General features: G+C 41.4%; 1 protein-coding gene across 1 annotated transcript in view; it reads left to right on the plus strand.

The window, feature by feature from the left end:
- LOC130291915 (interleukin-13 receptor subunit alpha-1-like) overlaps positions 1–13668 on the plus strand; it is a 42050-nt gene extending 28382 nt beyond the window's left edge. The window contains exons 7-8 of the mRNA XM_056541349.1: positions 1537–1600; positions 12174–13668. Of these exons, the coding sequence (XP_056397324.1) occupies positions 1537–1600; positions 12174–12257 (148 nt within the window). The 3' untranslated portion in view covers positions 12258–13668. The remainder of the gene's footprint in view (positions 1–1536; positions 1601–12173) is intronic.
- The last annotated feature ends 12327 nt before the right edge of the window (positions 13669–25995 follow it).

The following is a 25995-nucleotide window of genomic DNA, read 5'->3' on the forward strand; positions in this document are numbered from 1 at the left end:
ATCAATTCTCACTTTAACCCCTTTTAACGACAATAGAGGTAAATGTACTTAATGCACCATGATGTACATTTATGCGCCACCATGATCGCGAGCACCGGAGCGGTGGGGGCGTCATGCCTGGCAGGTCCCGGCTCCTATCAGCAGCCAGGGACCCGCCGGTAATGGAGGACATCCACGATCGTGCGGATGTCCGCCATTAACCCCTCAGATGCCGTGATCAATACAGATCACGGCATCTCCAGCAGTGCGGTACTTTGCACGGATGATCGGATCGCCCGCAGCGCTTCCACAGGGATCCGATCATCCAACATGGCAGCTGGAGGTCCCCTCACCGTCTCCCAGCGTCTTCTGCTCTGGTCTGAGATCGAGCAGACCAGAGCAGGAGATCACCGATAATACTGAGCAGTGCTATGTCCTATGCATAGCACTGCACAGTATTAGCAATCAACTGATTGCAATGAATTATCCCCCTATGGGGACATAAAAATTGTAAAAAAAAAAAAAAAAAGTACAAAAATGTAAAATAAAAAAGTAAAAAAATGTGAAAAATCCCCTCTCCCAATAAAAAAGTAAAAGGTCCGTTTTTCCCATTTTACCCCCAAAAAAGCGTTAAAAAAAATGTATACACATATTTGGTATCACCGCGTGCATAAAAGTCTGAATTATTAAAATATATTGTTAATCATCCCGTACGGTGAACGGCGTAAACGTAAAAAAATATTAAAAAGTCCAAAATTGCTGCTTTTTTGTCACATTTTATTCAAATTTTTTTTTATAAAAATGTAGAAAAAGTAAAACCTAAGCAAAAGTGGTAATGATAAAAACTACAGATCATGGCTCAAAAAATTAGCCCTCATACCACCCCATATACGGAAAAATGAGAAAGTTATAGGTGGTCAAATTAGGGCAATTTCAAACATAATAATTTTGTTAAAATGGTTTGAGATTTTTTTTAAGCAGTACAATTATAGAAAAGCATATATCATGGGTATCATTTTACAATTATAGAAAAGCATATAGTATGGGTATCATTTTATTCGTATTGTCGTATTTATCCGCCCCCGTGTGACGTCACGCTCCGCCCCCTCAATGCAAGCCTATGGGAGGGGGCGTGACAGCTGCCCCCGTGATCGCCAGTAATAAGACCTGGAGCGACGGGACCCCTGCGATCAGGGACCCCCGCGATCAGGCAACTTATCCCCTATCCTTTGGATAGAGGATAAGATGTCTAAGCGCTGGACTACCCCTTTAAAGTACTATCTCAAAGTACTGTTTACCTGGGAAGCAGGAGTGTAAGAAGCAGCACCCAGGTGGAGACCATTTTAGAAATGAATATTGTGTTGGCTATTTTTGCTATTCCCATATAATTTATGCAAGTGCAGACATCTTTTTATTGAAATCAGTAGGTTGGAGGACCTCCATTTTCAGAAATGTATGGCATACCTTGTGGATTATCTGTAAATGTTTGACATGGAATTATCTCTACTACAAACAGTTGGCTTATCATGTAACCTATTATAAATTTAATTTTGACAGATTAAAGATTGTTATTTTCCCTCCAGTCCCGGATCCAGGAAAAATATTCTCTTCGGATCTTCAGGTAAATATTGTTTACAACTCGTAAAATTTGATTTAAACCTGAGTCACAGCTGTGATAGCGTGACAGCCACAGTCCTTAGCAAAACACTGAGTCACACATACATGCATTATTTAGGAACATTTTATGCGACTATTGTGCAATAAAAAAGACAAAAGTCATGGGGTGAAAACATTGCTCACATATGACAAAGAAAGATGCTATTGATTGTGTAAACCACAGCCTAAAAGGTGTTGACCAGAGGCATAACACATAGTAACAAATAAGGTGTTATGGTGTAAGAAAAGGAAATTTGTGCTAAAGTTAGAAAGAAAATATTCTGTATTGGTCAACACTGTGGTGTGCCCAATTCTATAAGATGTACAATGGCATGGAAGAGGGATGTTCTGTAAGGGATAAATAAACTCATAGGCCCTGGCACTGTATGCTCTCCCATGGCTCTCCATGAACAGGTTGTACATTACTGTTTGGGATCCCTACAGATAAATGCACACAGCATTGAAAACACACACACCAGCTGTAGTAGAAGGGTGTGAACAGAACTTACAGTGATCGGACACCATTTCATTTTGGATCCACAATGTTTTATAGGAAGTTTTATAGGAACTAACCTGTTGTTACAGGCAGGTAGCGCATGTGAAAATGATGACAACAATATTTACCTGGTCCCGTTCCGTGCTCTGGTTCTCCCTCCATCTTTCGCCACGTCTTCCATTCGGGGCCAACTTGGAGCTTTGTGACGTCACTGCTGCTGCTTCTATGCTGGGTCTTGCAGCTAGCTAACATCAGCTGAGATGTCACGAAGCTCGGCCCATGATCCAAGTCGGCCCTGGGACGGAATATGCGGTGAAATATTGCGGGAGAGCCAGAGCATGGAACGGGACCAGGTAAGTACTGTTGTCATCAGTGTCACCTGCACTACCTGTCTGTACCGACAGGTTATTGCATGTGAAACTGATGACAGATTTAATTTAAATGTACTTTTTAATAAAGATCCAGTTGATTTATTGTACTGAATGGCTCTTCTGCTGAGTAACCCTTCCATTAGCGTCTCTTTCAAAGGGTAAGTAGTGAACTATTTGTTACCAATAGATGCACCTTAAAGGGGTACTCTGGTGGAAAAAAAATTTTTTTATCAACTGGTGCCAAAAAGTTAAGCAGATTCGTAGATTACTTCTATAAAAAAATCTTTACCCTTACAGTACTTATTAGCTGCCAAATACTACAGAGGAAATTCTTTTCTTTTTGGATTTCTTTTCTGTCTGTCCACAGTGCTCTCTGCTGACACCTCTGTCCATTTTAGGAACTGTCCAGAGCAGCATATGTTTGCTATGGGGATTTTCTTCTGCTCTGGACAGTTCCTAACATGGACAGCAGAGTGTCAGCAGGTGTCAGCAGAGAGCACTGTGGACAGACAGAAAAGAAATCCCAAAAGAAAATAATTTCCTCTGTAGTATACAGCCACTAATAAGTACTTGAAGGATTAAAATTTTTAATAGAAGTAATTTACAAATCTGTTCAACTTTCTGGCACCAATTGATTTAAAAAAAAAGTTTTCCACCGAAGTACCCCTTTAATAGAACACCTCTTGGATTTAGTCTACTCCCAATAGAATAGCTCAGATATACACTAAGATTATACACATCCAACACTCTTATAGGTCTATGAAGGCAAGGTGGTTGGGGATATAATTAAAGGGGTTATCCAGGAAAAAACGTTTTTATATCTATCAACTGGCTCCAGAAAGTTAAACAGATTTGTAAATTACTTCTATTAAAAAATCTTAATTCTTTCAGTATTTAGGAGCTTCTGAAGTTAAGGTTGTTCTTTTCTGTCTAAGTGATCTCTGATGACACGTGTCTCGGGAACCGACCAGTTTAGAAGAGGTTTGCTATGGGGATTTGCTTCTAAACTGGGCGGTTCCCGAGACACGTGTCATCAGAGAGGACTTACAAATCAGTTTAACTTTCTGGAGCCAGTTGATATATAAAAAAAAGTTTTTTCCTGGATAACCCCTTTAAGGATTAGGATTATGTCTTCCTTGATAAAGCCACATATAGTGGCAAAACATGAAGGAGGTAGCAGTCACATTTTAATCAGCAGCTCTAGTGTGACTTAATAGTGATTCTAATAAGAGTGGTTGTTCACACTTGAGTTGATCCACCTACAAATGCACTAGGATGCTAAATATATGATCTGTGAACTTGATGCAATAGTTCCTAATTGGGAACATTAGTGAATTAGTGGCTTATATCAGCTGGTCATTGTTTCTCTCTATGAGCCTCAAAAAATAAAATAAATATAATAATCCTAAAATATATCCCCAACCACTTTGGGTCATTATAGCATGTGATACCCTAGCGGCCTTCATAGACCTATAAGAGTGTTGGATGTGTATAATCTTAGTCTATAATGGGATTGAACAAAATCCAAGAGGTGTTCTATTAAGGTGCACCTATTGGTAACAAATAGTTCACTACTTACCCTTTGAAGGAGACACTAGTAGAAGGGTTACTCAATACAGTAGAAGAGCCACTCAGTACAATAAAGCCCTCAACCTCGGCAGCACAGAATCTTGCCAGGATCATTATACCAGCACCCAGGCGGTTTTACAGACCTCTGGGGTAGATCTGATGGACCTGAGGAAGGCACAGTACAGTGCCGAAACGCGTTGTACAAATTGTACAAAATAAAACTACATGTTGTCCTGTGCTTGCCTGTGGTCGTAATTGCCTTTACACTAAATAGCGCCTCCTAGTCCACTTTTTGTCTGGTTTCTTCCATCCCTCTTTTGTGTACTCGATCCATCTGGGAGTAGGATAGGGTCGGAGTGCAGCAGCTCTATCATTGCATCTAGTACCTATATTTGAGTTGAACCTGCTACTTTTTCAGCACTTTAAGGTCAGTATATCCCTTTGGTGTGGTGGAGGGTGCGCCCTTGTTTTGATTTTTCTCTCTCCAACTCTCTCTCAGTACAATAAAAGATCAATGAATCAGTGTGGTCCGCATAAGCTATGATTTTAACATGTATGTCCCTAATCACTCTGGTCTATTTTATAGAATTATTAAAAGTTAGCTTTTAGTGGTGAGGGGTTGTTAGGGCTTTAGTGCCTATCGGGCACAATTTGTTGGAATTCTCCATCCCTATGGGCAAAGATTTTGTTGCTGTTGTGCAAGAGGAAATGCTCATGACTACTAAGGATGGTGGTTGGCTGCAGTGGCCCATACACAGGGTATGGTGACATCACCACTGCTGTTTGCTTGCAGCGGAACCAAGCATAGAAGCAGCAGCGGTGACTTCACAAAGCTCTGCCCATGCTCCAAGTGGCCCTAGAACAGAAGATACAGTGAAAGTTTGCAAGAGAACCAGAGCATGGAACGGGACCAGGTAAGTATTGTTGTCATCAGTGTCACATGCGCTACCTGTTTGTACCAATAGGTTAGTGCACGTGAAACTGATGACAGATTTCCTTTAACTTCCTGTAAAACATTGTGGATCCAAAATGACATGGTGTTTGATCACTGTAAGGGTGTTGGATGTGTAAAATCTTAGTGTATAGCTGTGCTATTCTATTGGAAGTGGTCTAAATCCAAGAGGTGTTCTATTAAGGTGATCCTATTGGCAACAAATGGTTCACTACTTACCCTTTGAAGGAGACACTAATAGAAGGGTTACTCAGTACAGTAGAATACAATACAGTGATCCCTCAACTTACAATGGCCTCAACATACAATAGTTTCAACATACAATGGTCTTTTCTGGACCATTGTAACTTAAAACCAGACTCAACATACAATGCTTTGGAATCTGCGAAACGTGTCAATGGCTGGAAGTACCGACCAATCAGAATGGACATTCACTGGTAAAACCCCTGTGCATGCACTGACAGTTGTCTGGTAGCGCCCCCTACAGTACAGGGAGGTATTACATGTTCTGTACTCTTTACCTCTGCCAGGGTTAGCTTCTCCTTTGGACACCAGGTGCGGGCGGCTCCATTTTCCTTTTTTTTAGGACACTGCGTGTTCTGTACAGGACCCTTAAGAAGCTCCTGTCTTCTACATAGACCAGTGTTTCCCAAAGATGGTGCCTCCAGCTGTTGCAAAACTACAACTCCCAACATGCCCGGACAGCCTTTGGCTGTCCGGGCATGCTGGGAGTTTTAGTTTTGCAACAGCTTGAGGCACCCTGGTTGGGAAACACTGAAATAGACAGTGATTACAGCTCCCAGCAGATCTTTCTTACTACTTATTTCTCTTTAATTTTCACTTTTTCCAATTTTTGGATGACATTTTGGTGGCTTCAGAACCAATTACCAGGTTTCCATAGAGTTATGGTCTCAAAATACAATGGATTCAACATACAATGGTCGTCCCAGAACCAATTAATATTGTAACTTGAGGGACCACGTTAAATGTGCACAGTGTATAGAAAAAAAATGAATGGGGACACTTCCACTGGGCTGATCTGTGCGGCTGTGCTTTTTTGTCTAACCCTTTCCTGCGAGCCGGTCCGTTTTTTTCAAAAGAGCTGCAAAACTCCTTTAACTACACTCTTTGTTTTTATTTGTTTTGTTTTTGTTCCATGTCAGAAAAACTAAGGGTATATTCACACAGTGCAAACAAAGCTCAAAAGAATCTGAAAAGCAGACTGAAAAGAAAAATGGTTTCAAGCTCCAATGGATTTTAATAGAGAATGTTCAGAAACAGGGAAAAATGCCGCAAAAAAGACAAAAGTAACATTTCACTTCTTTTTTCAGTGCCGCTTTCCAATTCATGGTTGAAGTCAATGGAGCTTCTTTTATGCTGTATTTTTCAGAATCTGTTTCTGAACACTCCACATTGAAGTCAATAGGTATAAACTGCTAATTAGCAAGCATATAGATCATAAATACAACAGCAAAATGTATTATAAAAAAAGATTTTTTATTTGCACAAGGTAGCTCTGCATTAATCGGAAGTACCGAGCAAGTGTGCTTGCCTATTGTTCTAAGAACACGCTTCCTGTCAAATAAGAAATGCTAGAAAGTCTTCCAACAGGAAGAGTGTTAGAACTTGATACGAGGCTAAAGCCTTTCATATTTTTCGCATTCGTCATTTCCAAGAAAGTCCATTTAGAATGTGTTTCTTATGTTGCAATCACTATATTATTCTTATTGCCAACAAAGCAAGCTTTTAAAGAGTAACTCTTTAAAATCATTGGTACGGCCTCACCTGGAATATGCTGTTCAGTTTTGGGTACCTGTCCATAAAAGGGACACTGTGGAGCTGGAAAGGGTGCAGAGACGCGCGACTAAACTAATATGGGGAATGGAACATCTTAGCTATGAGGAGCGATTAAAGGAGTTACAATTGTTTAGTCTTGAGAAGAGACGTTTAAGGGGGGATATGATAAACGTATATAAGTATATTAATGGCCCATACAAAAAATATGGAGAAAAACTGTTCCAGGTTAAACCCCCCCAAAGGACGAGGGGGCACTCCCTCCGTCTGGAGAAGAAAAGGTTTAGTCTCAAGGGGCGACACGCCGCCTTTACCATGAGAACTGTGAACTTATGGAACAGTCTACCTCAGGAACTGGTGACAGCAGGAACAATTAACAGCTTTAAAACAGGATTAGATACATTCCTGGAACAAAATAACATTAATGCTTATGAAGAAATATAAAATCCCATCCCTTCCCCAATATCGCGCCACACCCCTACCCCTTAATTCCCTGGTTGAACTTGATGGACATATGTCTTTTTTCGACCGTACTAACTATGTAACTCCAACTTTGAACACTATTTTATTTAAATAATCTACATAAAAAAACTGCTTTTCCAGTTCTGGACATGCATGGGCCAATCCTGACTTTCAATTTCGATTACATGACTGTTCTTTATCTCACCTTACTCTTTTACTCTTGCCTCTTGGCGTGACCCTGACATTGCTTGTATTGCTCCTGCATCTCCCTTTAGCATGTTTACCTAGTTTAAAGGGGTACTCCGGTGGAAAACTATTCATTTTAAATCAACTGGTGCCAGAAAAGCTATACAGATTTGTAAATTACTTCTATTAAAAATTCTTAATCCTTCCAGTACTTATCAGCTGCTGTATACTACAGAGAATGTTCTTTTCTTTTTTCAATTTCTTTTTTGTGTGTCCACAGTGCTCTCTGCTGACACCGCTTTCCATGTCAGGAACTGTCCAGAATAGGAACAAATCCCCATAGCAAACCTATCTTGCTCTGGACAGTTCCTAACATGGACAGAGGTGTCAGCAGAGAGCACTGTGGACAGACAGAAAATAAATTAAAAAAAAAGAAAATAACTTTCTCTGTAGTATACAGCAGCTGATAAGTTCTGGAAGGGTTAAGATTTTTTAATAGAAGTCATCCAGTTGATTTAAAATAAATTGTTTTCCACCGGAGTACCCCTTTAACTATCCAGGCTGGTTGCTAGACTGCAGATCTTGGCTACAAATATAGCAGTTGCCTTTCCTGGGTCCTAACATTGGCTCTCCTTTACCAGATCTCCACAGGACTTATGGTAAAACAGCATATAATGACCAGCAAGATGTTGCAAGGAATTTCTTAGAGGCACATATCAGTATTGGAAGTAACAAGAACAAAAATTCTAATTCACCATTAGATGACTGGAACAGGAGATTGTGATATGATTTGATTGTGGATGATTCAAATATATATATAAAAATGCAAAAATGGGACAAAAGAGGACAAGCAAGAAAACACTAAATAAAATCATTCCCTCTCTAGACAGACAAGAGAACTAAGCTAGCTGTCTCTATAGCCGTACGATGGCTATACACTATAGGCAAAAGGTGGTTGGCCCTGCCTACAGGTTTGGCCAACTGTATAAAGTGGCAGCCTCCTGGCTCTACAGATATAGTCAGGGAAGAGAAGGGGTGGACATGTTGGATTTCAACCACTCATCTCTATTGTATCGGCAGAGATCAGTCAGAGCTGTCTGGCTGTGGCTTACTTTTCCCTTCTCCATAGTTGTCAGCAGTGACAAATGTTCATATGTTTTGGGTTGGTTGGGAGAGATGGCCATCGTTAAAAATGCTAAAGAGACAACTCCTTTACAGAAGCCATGTCACCTTTATCGGACACAAGGAAAAAGTCTGTAAAAAGTCTCAAAAATGTGTTATAATGTGGTGCAAGTCATGTAACACTTTTGGCATTTGTAAAGGTAAATCTGCCCTATTTTTTTGTTAAAACTTAGCAGTGAAACCAGAAAAAGCACATCAAAAACTGTCACTAAGAATTCCAATATCACCTCCTGAGTGTGTAGATGGTGGCTAAATTTCATTTTTATGTGTAAATGTGGCCAACCTGGCTAAACAAAAAATGTGTATTCACACCACTTTCTAGCCCCTTAAGGACGCAGCCCTTTTTACCTTAAGGACTGAGCCCTTTTTCGCAATTCTAACCACCGTCGCTTTATGAATTAATAATGCAAAAACGCTTTTCCAAATATTCTGATTCTGAGATAGTTTTTTCGTGACATATTCTACTTTATTTTGGTGGTAAATTTTCGGCGCTACTTGCATCCTTTTTTGGTGAAAAATCCCAAAATTTCATGAAAATTTTGAAAATTTTGCATTTTTCTAACTTTGAAGCTCTCTAATTGTAAGGAAAATGGATATTCACAATAAATTTTATTTTTCTTCACAAATACAATATGTCCACTTTATGTTGGCATCATAAAATGGACATATTTTAGCTTTTTGAAAAAATTAGAGGGCTTCAAAGTAGAGCAGCAGTTTTCAAAAATGTCATGAAAATTGCAAAATCTGAAGGAACAGATGTTACAGAACTACAACTCCCAGCATGCCTGGGCAGTCCAGGCATGCTGAGAGTTGTAGTTTGGCAACATCTGGAGGGCTACTGTTTGGGCACAACTTTAACAGTGGTCTCCAAACTGTGATCCTCCAGATGTTGCAAAACTACAACTCCCAGTACCTCGTCCATTGGCTGACTGAGTGGGTACTTGTGGCTGACTGAGGGAGACTAGCCTGTTCAGGACACAGGGCGTATGCATAAGCCCTGCATCACGAGTCCTTAAGGACTGAGGGTGTATGGATACGCCTGTGGGAATTGCAGAGTTGCAGTTTGGCCTTCCTAGTGGTTGCCAGAGTAAAGATCGTTTTACTTTCACTTTCAATCCCCCCCCCCCCCCGACGATTCCCTACTTGAGCCAGGATCCAGCAGTCTCCAGCGAAGATCCCGGGTCCCCAGGCATCTTTTCCTTCAGGTACGGCCTCCATCTTCTTCCCACGTTCCCCTCGACATCCAGGGGTGGGCAGAATGGGGGGTTGCCATGGCAACCCCCTGTCCTGCGCTGCCATTGGTCAGAACCCCATTCTGCTAATGGCAGGGGACAGGAAGGGATCGCAGCTCTGCGACCTCACTCCTATCCCTTAGGCTGATCGGGGCTGTCGCTGAAAACTCCGATCAGCCCTATTTTCCGGGTGATCGGGTCACCAGAGGCCCGATCAGCCCGGAATTGGAGAAAATCGCATGTCTGAATTGGCATGCAATTTTCTCCGATCACCGACATGGGGGGGTCTCAGGACCCCCCTGGGCGATGTGCCGGGATGCCTGCTGAATGATTTCAGCAGGCATCCCGATCCGATCCCCAACCGGCTAGTGACGGGGATCGGAATTCCCACAGGCGTATCCATACGCCCTCAGTCCTTAAGGACTCGTGATGCAGGGCGTATGCATACGCCCTGTGTCCTGAACGAGCTAGTCTCCCTCAGTCAGCCACAAGTACCCACTCAGTCAGCCAATGGGCGAGGTGGGTCTTTGCATAAACAGTTTTCATATGCTGTGAGTTAACTATGAAGGAAACACACTTACCACATTGTAAGTATAGGAAGACTTTGAGAAAGAACACTGTGATGACCCATGTGCTCTCCTCTGCCTGCAATCACTTGGGAACAGGTTTAATGTCTTCCCTCCAATAAAAAAGTACTGAGGAGCCACATTAAGAAGGGGATGGAGGAACAAAGGGGTCAGAACTGTATTAAACCTTACTCACAAATGTAGTCAGGCACTGCTCCATATACTCATGATATCGGTGATATTGTTTGACAGTGTCACATTGGTCCATGGGGTTACTTCTGCAAACCCTGTTGGTGCTTTGCTTCCACAATGAGTAGTAGCAACAAACTTTTCAAATAGAAGAAGAAAGAGAGCGGCACTAATCATCTTTATTCATTGCTTTCACATACATCGGAGGATAACAATATAGCAGGTGTGTTGCACTAAGGCAAAGACTGTTTCGTGCATCGTCCTTTCTTCCGGCTTGGTGTCAATTGTATCATATGTTGATTTTGCCAATGATAGACAGCCTTCTTAATGGTGTTGTCCACTTCTGAACAATTCCCCCAGAAATAAGCTGTTCATAGGGTGTCCTAATGCCTACTCCCTGTGATCAACTGTATCTTGTGTGAGAATCTGACAGTGTTCTATTTCTCTGCAGCACCACCACAGAAAAAATGTAAGGGGTTATCCAGGAATAAAAAAAATTATGGCTAATTTCTTTCAGAAACCACTCCCTGTCTGTCTCCAGGTTGGGTGTGGTTCTGCAGCTCAGTTCCATTTAAGTGAATGGAACCAAGTTGTAATACTACACCCAACCTGGAGACAGACATGAAGCTGTTCTTGAAAGAAATTAGCTCTGTTTTTCTATTCCTTGATAACCCCTTTAAAGGGGTTATCCACCATAAGATGATTTTAGTACTTACCTGCCAGAACTGGGTATTTCCTGTTGGAACTAATCATATTTCACCTGCAAGCGCCGCTCTCTTCGTCCTCCTGTGTCCCGCCTCGGAGCCGGCCGACTCCTTACATGACAGTGTGCTCAGCCTATCATCGGCCGAAGCGGGACATTGCTGTGGCCGGTGATAGGCTGACGGCTCTGTGACGTTCCCATCCCCAGCGTGAGGCCGTTACCGGAGCAACGGGGGAACATAGGAAGGTGAGTTAATGTTTATTTTGTATATTTTTGCAGCCCGTGCACAGGAATATGTAGTACAGTACAGATTTCAAGCGCCGGCGGCCCGCAACTCACGGGAGGACGAGGAGATCGGCGCTCGCGGGTAACATGATTAGTTCCCCGATGTGGGGGACAGTGCAGTGCTGGGCTGATAAACTGGGGGGGGGGAGGTTAGAGAAGCAGCGCCCACGGGTCACATGATGGGGGGAAGAAATACCGTTAAATACCATGGAACCGCCATAACTTACAAAAATACAGTGATACACATTTATGGTCATACTGCCCAGCTCTAGTGTATACCATGGTGTACCTGTGGCAGATCCATTCATTGTGGTGGACTGAACTTAGTTTAGTAGTCTCTAAATCTCGTCAATTTCCAAGATTATACAATATTTTATATGGTACTCAAATAAACACCTGGCCACATACGTAAGCTACATAATAGATGTTATTGAGATTAACGCAGACATCATTATCAGCAAAAAAAGTGAGTGATATAGGTTTACAGTCAATGCATGCAAGGCTCAATAGTGACATCTTAACGTATAATGCTGTTTTCTTTGTTTCCACAGCGAGGAATTAAAGATAGCAGAGTGAATCTATACAGCAGACCCCAGAAGGAAGAGATATGTCCAGTGTCTTTGGCAGACAGATAGAATGCCATGTAGAAAATGTGGATGTTTACTTATATCAGACCTGAAAATGTTGGTTCTGTAAAAATGTTTGTCTACAAAATGTCTTCATTTGGCAGATGCTCCTCTGGTTTTGAATAATTACAAAATACTTGCAAATTCTCAGGAATGGGCAAGATACACCGAAAGTTCTTAACAGACATGGGGATTCTCTGTCAACTGGATGGATTATTGAAGCTGAAGACTTTGAGTATACCCCATGGTGACACAAGTAACCTTCAGTCAGGAACATAGATACATACATGGTGGATGTGGAGGTAATCGTCATACTTAGGCCCTGGTGCCTAAAAGGGGGCCCAAAGAAGACCCCAGTAAAAGGCATGTGGTAGGTGGAGGGATGCTAAAGAGAAGCAAGATGGAACAAGTGTGTCCTCTGGGAGGATAAAATACAGGGTATACCCAAAAAAATTGAAAAATAGAATGGAAATTGCCAGAAAGTAAAGACAACAGAATGTACAGATAGCAAATAGATAGAGAGCCGGCACTGTAGTGTACTCTGGTGGTCCTGTAAAGCACTGAAGGTAGACTGGTACAGATGGACGGGTGGTGCGGCAAGGGTATCAGGGGTGCGCTTACATGGAACAAATAGAATAGCTGAATTCAACAAGTAGAAGGTACATAAAAAGCACTTACCCGGTATTATGCCAAAGAAGGGTATCTTTTATTTCAGGGTTAAATGGAATACAGAAGTCAAGATCGGGAAGAGGGATCTCTTTTATTTACAGAAGCATTTCAAAAACTTTGTTTTATTTCTAATAGGTGATGGCAAAGCCTTCATAAAAGATGTGATAATTGTACTTTCAAGTTCTTCACACTGTATAATGTGTTATTTATTTTTACTGTAGCTACCAGTCCTAAATCAGTTTAGATCTCAACAAACCCTACAGTGGGAAACATTATGGTTGGATATTGGTGGCCAGGGATGATTGATTGATTTTTGGCATAGTGCGAATTCTGCATTACAGTAAAGTGTTATTACAGAGCACTTTACACCCGTGCACAATAGGCTCATGTCACATAGGATGTCTGAAATTGGTGTGTGTGCGATTGAAGAGGTGTGCACTTTATGTCAGGCCGGGGGACTTTTTTTCTTTCTTATTTTTTTATTCAATAGTTCTTTATTTAATAGTTTATTTTTATTTTTCTTTCTTTACTATGGGGACACAGGTTAGTAGAAAACACATTTTCCTTGGGTTCCCTGCTGTCCCTATATACAAATAATTAATACCAGTAATCTAATGGTAATAGCTGCTATCCTTGATGTGTACAGTCAGACATGGAGAGAAGATGCATATCACATCTTCTCTGTGGAAGTAGCATTTGAGAGCACAACGCTAAATATGAAAGCTGCTTATTGATGTGGGTTCGGGTTAAATGTCCTCATGGGGTTAAATGGAATGTATCATCAAAAAATGTCATATTTTAAATGTTTTTGTATCATGAATAAACTTTTTTCACATTTTCTAATAGCATTTTTATGCACCTTTCCATATCAAGAAATCCTGAGATGTTCCCTTTACAATAGCCCATAAAAAAACACATATTACTGTGTAAACTGGGACATAGTCAGCAGAGTCATCTCATAATCATTAAAGGGCCAGTAGGAGTTTGCTCCGTACATTGTGTAGTGCTGGCATCAGGTTACACATTGTTTAATATATATATATATATATATATATATATATATATATATATATATACTCTATTATTTGAAAACAGGGACCTGAGGAAACACCTTTGTAGCGTGAAACAGCGCGGTCGTCCAGGTGTGTAGCTCCAGCCGCTCCAGCTCTGCTTGGTGTAGGGGTGTCGGGATGTTGTAACCTGCCGGTTATGAAACAAGAATAAATCTTCACCAGCAAGTTATCCAGAAGTGTTGCTCCGTTTTTCTCCTCTATCGTATGATTTCTACAGTTTTCTATTTGGACGTGTCAGCACCACTTTGAACTTCTTGCATGACCTCCCACCCCCGTTGACGCACAGACATTGCCACAGATGTGTTATTCCATTGCAGTCATCCGCTAGCAGTGCCCGATTCCTAGTTCTTACAGCTATTTATACTCTATTATTTGCTTTAGGCTAATTTTCCACTTGTTTTTTTTTTCTGGAAGTTTTTGGATATCTGCCACTGCAGTTTTTGAGCCAAAGTCAGAAGCGGATCCATAAGGGATGAGAAGTGTAAGTCCTTCCTTTATATGTCCTATTCCTTTTGAATACACTTCTGGCTTTGGCTCAAAAACTGCAGTGGCAGATATCCAAAAACTGCCAGAAAACTGGAAACTTAGCCAAATACTGTCTTAATATTTTGTTCCCCTGATAATGGAGCATATACCTATTTTAGAATTGTGGTTCTTTAGACACCAAACCCCACCCTTGCAAATGGAGGTTGGATAGGGTTTTGTTTATTTTAGAATTGTGGTTCTTTAGACACCAAACCCCACCCTTGCAAATGGAGGTAGGATAGGGTTTTGTTTTTTTTAAAGTTATGTTTTAGGCACATTTTTGTTTAATTCTTTGACTTGATTTGGATATGCGTAAGAGATCACATAGCTTTGCCTTTTTCTTTTAACCAAATAGCAAAGAATTAGTTTTTTTTATGATTACATACATGAAGAACTCTGTTTGTTTTTTCTGTTTACAGATTGTTACATTGTTTCTATTCATCAATAAAATGTCACCACCTTCTGATATTGACATATATATGTATATATAAAGAAAACTGAATGAGTGCAATGGTGCACTGTGATTGACTTTATAAGTCCACGGGTGTTCAGTCCTCAAGGCCCGTCCACGGTCATAAAAATCCAAAACACAAAGGTGGAAGATGGCATTCCAGGGGAATTTAGTGAAAAAAAGAAAGTGTTTATTCACCCGTCCGTTACAAAAACATGCAACGTTTCAAGTTCACAATGAAGTCTTTTTCAAGCAGGTATACTGTATATACTGTATATATCAATCATTCACCACTAAGTGCCTCTTCATCTCATCCATTTTTAGAACATAAGAAATGTGCATTTGCACAAGTGTTGGAATTCAAATGTGGTAGATAACAGAACCCAGGCCCATAAGTTCTCCTTATCCTGTACAGGGCATTTACAACATCCCTCTGGATTCCGAGCACAAGCTACAAATGATTACGGTAAATACTCTAGTATTAGCCATTCTGAATATAAGCCGAGGCCCCTAATTTCACCCCAAAAACCCAGGAAAACCTACTGACTCGAGTATAAGCCTAGGGTGGGAAATACATCATCCCCCCCCTCCCCTGTCATCATCCAGCATCCTCCCACCCTTGTAATCATCCAGACCCCCTGTCCATATCACCCCCTGTCCATATCACCCCCTGTTCATATCCCCCCTATCATCATCCAGACCCCCCTGTCAACATCCCTTACTGTCCACATGACCCCCAGTCATCATCCATACCCCCCTTTCATTTTCTTACCTCCCCAGTTGTTGCTCTAGTAGCTGCAGGGACCTTCCTGGGAGGGTGAGCTGGGCCATTCATCTTCACTGCAGGAACCGTCCACATTCCGGTGGGAGGGTGAGCTGGTACGGACCGTCCATCTTCACCGGGAGGCCCTCTTCTCTGCTCCGGGCCATCCTCGGACTAGTGACGCTGCATTGACGCCACAACGCAGGGACGCCCCTGTCGTCATACGCGTCATATGCAGGGATGCCCCTGACATCATACGCGGCAGCGTCAATGCAGCATCACTAGTCCGGGGATGGCCCGGAGCGGAGAAGAGGGCCTCCCGGTGAAGATGGATGGCCCGGACCAGCTCACCCTCCCCATCGGAATGTGGATGGTTCCTGCAGTGAAGATGGATGGCCAGGCCCATCCCCCCACGGTATGCCTAAAGCAATTTTTTTTTGTTCACTCGAGTATAAGCCGAGGGGGGCATTTTCATCATGAAAAATCGTGCTGAAAAAACTCGGCTTATACTCGTGTATATACGGTACAACATTATAGTTTAGTTGTAATTCCTATGAAGTCCTGAAGACAATGCAGTCTAGCAATTGAGGGTGAAGCCCAAACTAACTCAGGCTATGTTCCCTAACTACTCCTAACCCCCCCCCCCCCCCCCCCCCCCCCACACACACACACAAACACCCTTAACCCCTTGGGAACCCATTTTGACCTTAAGGACCAGAGAATTTTTTGCAATTCTGACCACTACCACTTTATGCATTAATAACTCTGGGATGTTTGAACTTATGAATTTGATTCCAAGAATGTTTTTTGTGACATATTCTACTTTGTTTGTGGTACAATTTCATCGATACTTGCATAATTTCTTGGTGAAAAATTCCAACATTTTGTAAAAAATGTGAACATTTTTATAACTTTGAAGCTTTCTGCTTGTAAGGAATATAGACATACCAAATAAATTAACATTGATTCACATATACAATATGTCTACTCTATGTTGGCATCATAAAGTTGACATGTTTTAAATTTTTGAAGACATCAGAGGGCTTCAAAGTTTAGCAGCAATTTTCCAAGTAAATATCAAAATCTGAATTTTTCAAGGACCAGTTCACTTTTGAAGTGAATTTGATGGTCTTTATGTTAGAAATACCCCATAATGGACCCCATTTTGAAAACTGTACCCCTCAACATATTCAAAATGACATTCAGAAAGTTTGTTAACCCTTTAGGTATTTCACATGAATAGCAGCAAAGTGTAGGCGCAAATTCAAAATCTTCATTTTTTTACACTAACATGTTCTTGTAGACCCATATTTTTTTATTTTTACAAGGGGTAAAAGGAGAAAAAGTCACCAACATTTGCAACCCAATTTCTCTTGAGTAAGGAAATACTTATTGCGGGGCATGTCACATTTAGGAAGCCCCCATGGTGCCATAACAGTGAAAAACACCCCACATGGCTTTCTATTTGGGAAACTACACCCCTCAAGGATGGTAACAAGTGGTACAGTGAGCTTTAACACCCAACAGGTGTTTTAACAAATTTTCAATAAAGTTGGATGTAAAAATGAAAAAAAAATCACTAAAATGAGGATGTTACCCCAAATTTTTCCTTTTCACAAGGGATAATAGGTGAAAATGTCCCCCAAAATTTGAAACCCCATTTCTCTCGAGTAAGGAAATACCTCATGTGTGGATGTTAAGTTCTCTGCGGGTGCACTAGAGGGCTCAGAAGGGAAGGAGCGACATTGGGCTTTTGGAAAGCAAATTTTGCTCAAATGGTTTTTTGGGGGGCATGTCTCCCCACATACTATTTGGGAAACTACACCCCACGTAACAAGAGTACAATGAGCCATAACACCCCACAGGTGTTTGACGACTTTGCGTTGAAGTTGGATGTGAAAATGAAGAAAATTTTTTCACCAAAATGCTGATGTTACCCCAAATTTTTCATTTTTACAAGGGATAATAGGTGAAAATATCCCCCAAAATCCCATTTCTCTCGAGTAAGGAAATATCTCATATGTGGATGTAAAGTGCTCTGTGGGTGCACTACAATGCTCGAAAGGGAAGGAGCAACAATGGAATTTTGGAGAGAGTATTTGGTTGGAATAGAAGTCTGGGGCCATGTGCATTTACAAAGCCCCTGTGGTGCCAGAACAGTGAACCCCCCCCCCCCCCCACATGTGACCCCATTTCGGAAACTACACCCCTCACAGAACGTAACAAGGGGTATTTACACCCCACTGGTGTTTGACAGATCTTTGGAACATGGTCTGTCAGTGCATGCTGGGAGTTATAGTTTTGCAACAGCTGGAGGCACACGGGTAGAGAAACACTGAGTTAGGAAACAGACAATGTTTCCCAACCAGTGTGCCTCCATTTGTTTCAAAACTACAGCTCCCAGCATGCCCAGACAGCCGAAGGGCATGTTGGGAGTTGTAGTTATGCAACAACTGGAGGAGAACAGTTCGGAGACCACTGTGTAGTGGTCTCCAAACTCTAGCCCTCCAGATGTTGCAAAACTTCAACTCCAAGCATGCCCAGGTATGCTGCGAGTTGTAGATCGGCAACATCTGAAGGGCCAGATGTTGCCGAACTACAACTCCCAGCATGCCTGGACAGTCTTGGTATGCATACGCCCGTGGGAATTCCGGTCCCCGACGCTAGCCAGTTGGGGACCGGACCGGGATGCCTGCTGAAATCATTCAGCAGGCATCCCGGCACATTGCCGAGAGGGGTCCTGAGACCCCCCCCCATGTCGGCGATCGCAGAAAATCGCATGTCAAATCAGACATGCGATTTTCTGCTCTTCCGGGCTGATCGGGTCTCTGGTGACCTGTTCACCCGGAAAATAGGGATGATTGGAGCTGTCAGTGACAGCCCTGATCATCATGAGGGATAGGAGTGAGTGAGGATAGGAGTGAAAGTAAAGTGATCTTTACTGTGGCAACCACTAGGAAGGCCAAACTACAACTCCCAGCATGCCCAGATAGCCAAAGGCTGTCTGGGCATGCTGGGAGTTTTAGTTTTGCAACATCTGGAGGGTCACAGTTTGGAGACCACTGTTACAGTGGTGCCCAAACGGTAGCCCTCCAGATGTTGCCAAACCACAACTCTCAGCATGCCTAGACTGCCCTTCCTTCTTTTTATTTCCACCATGGATATACTTTGTTTTTAACATGCTATATTAAAGGTGAAGTTTTAACTTTCTAATTGGACTTTCTGGAGCAGCTGGAGGCCCCCCCTGCACGTGTGCTTTCTTCTTCTATTGTTCTCCGGGACACGGCCTGCGCCCTGCCTGCCTTGCTCTCCTGCAACTACGGAGCTTCTGTATCCAATACCGCACAGTGGTGAGCTGAATCTCTCTTTTTTCTTTGTTTTTTGCTAGACTGCCCAGGCATGCTGGGAGTTGTAGTTCTGTAACATCTGTCCCTTCAGATTTTGCAATTTTCATGAAATTTTTGAAAATTGCTGCTCTACTTTGAAGCCCTCTAATTTTTTCAAAAAGCAAAAATATGTCCATTTTATGATGCCAACATAAAGTGGACATATTGTATTTGTGAATATAAATAAAATTTATTGTGAATATCCATTTTCCTTACAAGTAGAGAGCTTCAAAGTTAGAAAAATGCTAAATTGCAAAAAAAATTCATGAAATTTTGGGATTTTTCACCAATAAAGGACGCAAGTAACGCCGGAAATTTACCACCAAAATAAAGTAGAATATGTCACGAAAAAACAATCTCAGAATCAGAATATTCAGTAAAAGCGTTTTCGAGTTATTAATTCGTAAAGCGAAGGTGGTCAGAATTGCGAAAAAGGGCTCAGTCCTTAAGGTGAAAAAGGGCTGCGTACTTAAGGGGTTAAGTACAAGGGCGCAAGGGCATACCAATATGCCCATGGTCCCCAACAGGTTAAAATAATTTCAGAGCTCTAAAAAGCTCTGTATCGTACAGTTCTTCTTGCTCACATAGTGCAATCTCCCAGCATGAGAAAGTGGGTGTTTCCTCAGCAGGCTTCAGTGATGTCATGCCTGCTGGGGAACCACTTCCGCCCTCACATGGTTGCAGTGCTGTGTTGAATAGAAGACCTCTGTGCAGCTTTCAGTCTGTGCAGCTTTCAGTCTGTGCAGCTGTCAGTCAAGCTCAGTGCAGAGAAACACTTCCTGATATTTTTTTTCAACCTTTGCTCCACTAATTTAAAACTATGTCCTCTTGTGGTAGTTTTTCTTCTTTTAAATATATAGTTACATAGTTAGTATGGTTGAAAAAAGACATACGTCCATCAAGTCCAACCAGGGAATATGCTCTCCTCCTTTACGGGTTGCTTCCCTTTATGTATTTAAAAGTCTCTATCATATCCCCTCTGTCTCTTCTTTCTTCTATACATGTTAAGGTCCTTTATCCTTTCCCTGTGACTTATTTGTCTTCACTTTAGACAGCAAACGTAGAACCTCTTCCTCTGTAAACACATGCATAAAACGATTCATTAGTCTTCCTCCCTAATGGAGGTCCTTTTCCTTCTATTTCATCTGTAAAAACTGAACAGAAATATTAATTAAGGCAGTCGGCTAGCCCTTTATTCTCTTCTACTTACCTTACTTCCTTTGTTATTCCTTGTTTTCATTTCCTTTTTTCATGTATATATCTGAAGAATGTCTTATCCTCTTTTTTCACAGTTCACAGATTTTCTTCTGTCTGTGCTTTAGAAGTTCTTATAAATAGCTTGGCCTCTTTCTGCCTAATGTTTTAGATATCCCTATCTTCATTGGTCTGTTTTTTTTTTTTTTTTTTATAATTACTAAATGCTAGCTTTTTATTTTTTATGATTTTGGCCACTTCTGCTGCGTACCACAGTGATCTCTTCCTTTTTCTGCTTTTACTGACAAGTCTAATGCAATTTTCTGTTGCCTTCAACAATGCGTCTTTTAAGTAGTCCCATTTCTGCTGGACTCCATGTAATCCGTCCCAGTCTGATAGGGACTCGTTTATGACTGATCTCATTTTTGAAAAGTCTGTTTTTCTTAAATCTAAAACTTTTGTTTTGTTTGTGGTGTGACTCCTTCACTGTTCTTATATTAAACCACACTGACTGGTGATCACTAGATCCCAAGCTTTCTCCTACAATAACATCATATACCAAATCCCCATTTTTGAATACCAAATCCAAAATGGCCTCCCTCCGGGTTGGCTCCTCAACCACTTGTAGAGATAATCCCAGTAGGGAATTTAGAATATCTGTACTCCTGGCAGAACTTGCTATTTTGGTTTTCCAGTTTATATCCAGAAGATTGAAGTCTCCCATAATGATAATTTCTCCTTTCATTGTCATTTTAGCTATTTCCTCAACTAGTAGAACATCTAATTCTTTATCTTGGCCAGGTGGTCTATATATCACACCTACATGAGTTACTGCATGATTGCCAAACTGCAACGTAACCCAAACTGACTCTATGTTGGCCTCACTAACTTGTAGTAGGTTAGATTTTATGCTATCTTTCACATACAGGGCCACTCCTCCTTTCTTGCCTTCTCTGTCTCTTCTGTATAAAGAGTACCCTGGTATGGTTATGTCCCAGTCATTAACAGCCACTAAATCTACATTCTTAGATGCCATTATTGACTCAAATTAATTGGTTTTATTACCTAAACTGCGAACATTTGTAGACAGGACTCTGAGCTTGTTATTTCTTAACCTCTGGGCTACTGACATGTTCTGGCATTGTTTCTGGGGCAATTGGACTCATGGATTTTCACTCTTTTGCCCACCCCCCCTTCCTATTTTAAATACTTCTTAGCAAATTCCTGGAGTTGTTTACTGGGTACATTCGTTCCTTTGAGAGAAAGGTGCAAACCATCTTTTTTGTACAGTTCCTTTCTATTCCAAGTAGAGCTATCATGAGACACAAAGCCAAATCCTTACTCTTGACACCATTTACTAAGCCATAATTTGAACTCCTTAATGTGCCTCTGCCTATCAGTCTGAACTTTATGCGCAGGCAGAACTTCAGAAAATGAAACAGTGGATGCAAAATCCTGTACATCATTACCAAGTTTGATAAAAGATTTCTTCACCTCTGAAACTTTATTGCAAGCCAGGTCATTTGTCCCTAGATGGACAAGAACATCCATGTCCCCTTCCTGCTTTGCTTGCTTAACAATATTAAAAGTACATCTTCTATCTCTTCTAGCAGTAGCACCAGAGAGACATCTCACAAAATCATTTTTCTTAAGCTCCACACTTCTTATGATTGAATCACCCAGCAACAGCTGCTTCCTTTCAGACTTCACTTTATCTTTTTTACAATCAAATGTAGAGAGACACCATTATAGCACATAAAGCAGATCAATTTACTTTAGTACAGTATCTTGTACACAAAGTTATACTTAGAGAACTGCTTTCATGAGCTTTGTATAGTAAATATATGAGGGCTTGTTTTTTGCGCAACCAATTATACTTTGTGATGACATTTAAATAAAGTGTATGACGCAACGAAAAAATTATTTTGGGAGGGGGTTTACATAGTGCACTAAAACAGTAACAGTAAAACTGCCATTTTCTCTTCATTCTGTGGGTCAATACAATTAAAATGCTACCCATCTTTACATGTTTGTTTGTTACTGTACAACTTTCAAAAAGTGTCAAACTTTTTGTAAGAAAATGAGCATGCTTAAAATTGCCCTATTCTGACCCCTATAACGTTTTTTTTTATCTATACAGTATAAAGTGCTTTATCAGGGCTCATTTTATGAGCCATTTTCTGTAGTTTTTATCAATATAATTTTTGCCTATATGTGTTTTTTTCCCCATTTTTTTTTTTTTTTTTTTTTGCAACATGATGTGACCAAAAATAAGCAATTTTGGATTTTTGGAGTTTTTTTTTCTTTTACATCGTTCACTGTACAGGATCATTAATCATTCATCAAAAAAAGGGAGCACCTAAACAACACAATGTAACTCCAAGTCAATCACACTTCTGTGAAATCACACTGTCCACTCAGGAAGCAACACTTATTGACAATCAATTTCATGCTGTTGTGCAAATGGAACAGACAGCAGGTGGAAATTATAGGCAATTAGCAAGACACCCCCAATAAAGGAGTGGTTGTGCAGGGGGTGACCACAGACCACTTCTCAGTTCCTCTGCTTCCTGGCTGATGTTTTGGTCACTTTTGAATGCTGGCGATGCTTTCACTCTAGTGGTAGCATGAGATGGAGTCTACAACCCACACAAGTGGCTCAGGTAGTGCCACTCATCCAGGATGGCACATCAATGCGAGCTGTGGCAAGAAGGTTTACTGTGTCTATCAGCGTAGTGTCCAGAGCATGGAGGCGCTACCAGGAGAAAGGCCAGTACATCAGGAGACATGAAGGAGGCTGTAGGAGAGACTCAACCCAGCAGAAGGACCGCTATCTCTGCCTTTGTGCAAGGAGGAGCAGGAGGAGCACTGCCAGAGCCCGGCAAAATAACCTCCAGCAGGCCACAAATGTGCATGTGTCCACTCAAACGATCAGAAACAGACTCCAAGAGGGTGGTATGAGGGCCCGACGTCCACAGGTGAGGGTTGTGCTTACAGCCCAACACCATGCAGGACGTTTGGCACGTTTTCTCATAAGACAAAGCTATAATTGCAATGGAGTACCACTTATGCAAATACAGCACTTACAGTCATGACTTATGTAATTACATAACACAAGTTCTTGATTTTTTGTTAAAACACAATTTTTTTCGCTTTCATTTCATTTACAGGTTACAGGTTGCTCAATGGGCGCGAAATTCTCCCCCACTTTAGCCAATTGTTACATGGCTTTTTGGGAAGGAAATTATCTGCATGCGGCCACCAGCCCACTGCATGATGCGGTGGGCTGGTATAGCCGTTATATAGATGATCTTCTATTAATTTGGTAAAAATCTGAGGAAGATGCTTTTTGCTTTCTAAATGTGATTAATAAAAAATGATCTAGGCTTAAAATTCATGCTTGAATTAATAGGTGATATGAAAAATAATAACATACAGACACAATTACGTAGAAAATCTACATCAGGTAATAGTATTCTACACTATAGTAGCTGCCACCCTAAGCATGTGGTGATAACCTCCCAGTGGGGGAATTTGTGAGGGCAAAAAGAGCCTCCACAAATAATGAGTCTAATGAGAAAACGTGTACAGATATAAAACAAAGGCTCCATAAAAGAGGGTATCCTAAAAATATTGTGAACAGAGCAAACAATATTTACAACATCATGACAAAGAACGCAAAACTCCATATACAAACTCACCTGTGGTTTTTTCTACGGCATATAGCATGGAGTTTGCTAAAATCAAAACATCATTCTCAAACATTTATCAGTTCTTCATGACAATGAAATTCTATCAGAAATTTTACAACGAGGCATAAAATGTGTTGCCAAGAGGGGTTGTACATTGTCTAATCCACTGTGCCCTAGTGACTATCAAGCATTATGCAATAATAATAACCAAACATGGCTTCACACTCAAGGCAATTTTAGATGCTCTCAAAATAGATGCAGCTTATGTAAAGTAAATGTAAATGTCAAAGTCTGACACTTTTCAATCAGTTACTACACATCATACTTATCGTGTCAATTTGTTTATATATTGTAGCACAGTGCATTTAATATATTCAGTTGTTTGTAAATCTTGTAATTTACAGTACATTGGTTGTACAATAAGAAAATTCAAACATCTTATATCCGAACATTTACATGCATCCTCTCCAACCTCTTTAAAGGGATACTCCACCCCTAGAAATCTTGTCCCTTATCCAAAGGATAGGGGATAAGATGTCTGATCACGGGGGTCCTGCCGCTGGGGACCCCCACAATATAGCATGCGGCACCCACCTGTTTCTTGTCCGGAAGTGATGGAGGGTCTGGGTCCCGACCACGGGAACGGAAGTCCGTGACGTCACGACTCCGCCCCCGTGTGACGTCACGCCCCGTTCCCTCAATGCAAGTCTATGGGGGGGGGGGGGGCATGACAGCGCTACCGGACAAGAAACAGGGGGGTGCCGCATGCTATATTGTGGGGGTCCCCAGTGATGGGACCCCGTGATTAGACATCTTAGGGGATAAGATGTCTAGGGGTGGAGTACCCCTTTAATACTAAAGGAATGTCTGGTTTATCCAGACATATCCTAGATGTACACCAATAGGATAGTTCAGGTCTGAGAATCATGGGAATTGAAAAGGTCTCTCGCCCACAAAGAAAAGATAAGAAAAGATTACAGTCATGATTCCCTAAATAACACCCCATGGTTTAATTCTTAATTTATTATACCTTACCTGTTCTCCTACATGTCACTATCTCAGCCCAGGCCAGGTGGTTGTCACCGCTAGTCATTGCACCTAAGTCTGTTCCTATCTGCCGCAAATAGTCCACCTCCTGCAGCTTTCGGACGGACACACACCGCGCATGCGCAAACACAGCTCCAGTGCCTTTACCGTGCAGTTTCAGTAGCCGTCAACAGCTCTCCTCCAGCGGTTCTGGTACAGTCATGTACAGCGCATGCTCAAAGACCACAACTACACATTTGATACTACTGCACATCTTTTATTGTATTTTATTGATACGCTGAGAAATTTTCATGTTATCATGAGTTCATTCTGTGTATCTTCTTAAATTTTGAAGATGCTATTCAATTTTAACTTATGCACTATTTCGGTTCCAGTTCGATCGTAGCGGATCCCGAACCCGGAAGTAAAACATCATATTGTTTTATAAATGTGCTCATGTCTGTCCTATTTTATTTCTGCCAGAAGAAGAACCCGGTCCGGGCGAGAAACGCTTATATGTTTGTGCGTTGCATCTTACCCATTAAATCAAGCTTTTATTCAAATCCAGAGGTTGCGCTCCTTCAAAGGTTCTATTTTTCTGTGATCTACCTGATCCGATATTCTACTATTACTGGACTTTCTAGCGGGAACCCCAGAAAAACCAGGAAACGGTACCGATACTATATGAGACTACAGGTGTTATGCTCTCAGCATAACACCCCAAGGTAAGGGTCCACCCTGATGGCCCCCCTTTTTACTGTGTTTTAATTTTCTACTGGTCTCCCAGTTTTATCTGCATGAGGTGCGCACCGTTCTTTGGATGGATCGATTCTATACACCTATATAATTGCACACCTTTGAGATACGTCATTTGTTTCACCTCCGGAACTTTCGTAGACATGGGGCGTTCCCCTTAAACCATTTATTTTTCATTAATTCTTTACAGTGTATTTAAGACGTGCAGTTGG

This window comes from Hyla sarda, chromosome 9 (assembly GCF_029499605.1).
Source record: "Hyla sarda isolate aHylSar1 chromosome 9, aHylSar1.hap1, whole genome shotgun sequence".
Classification (NCBI taxonomy): domain Eukaryota; kingdom Metazoa; phylum Chordata; class Amphibia; order Anura; family Hylidae; genus Hyla; species Hyla sarda.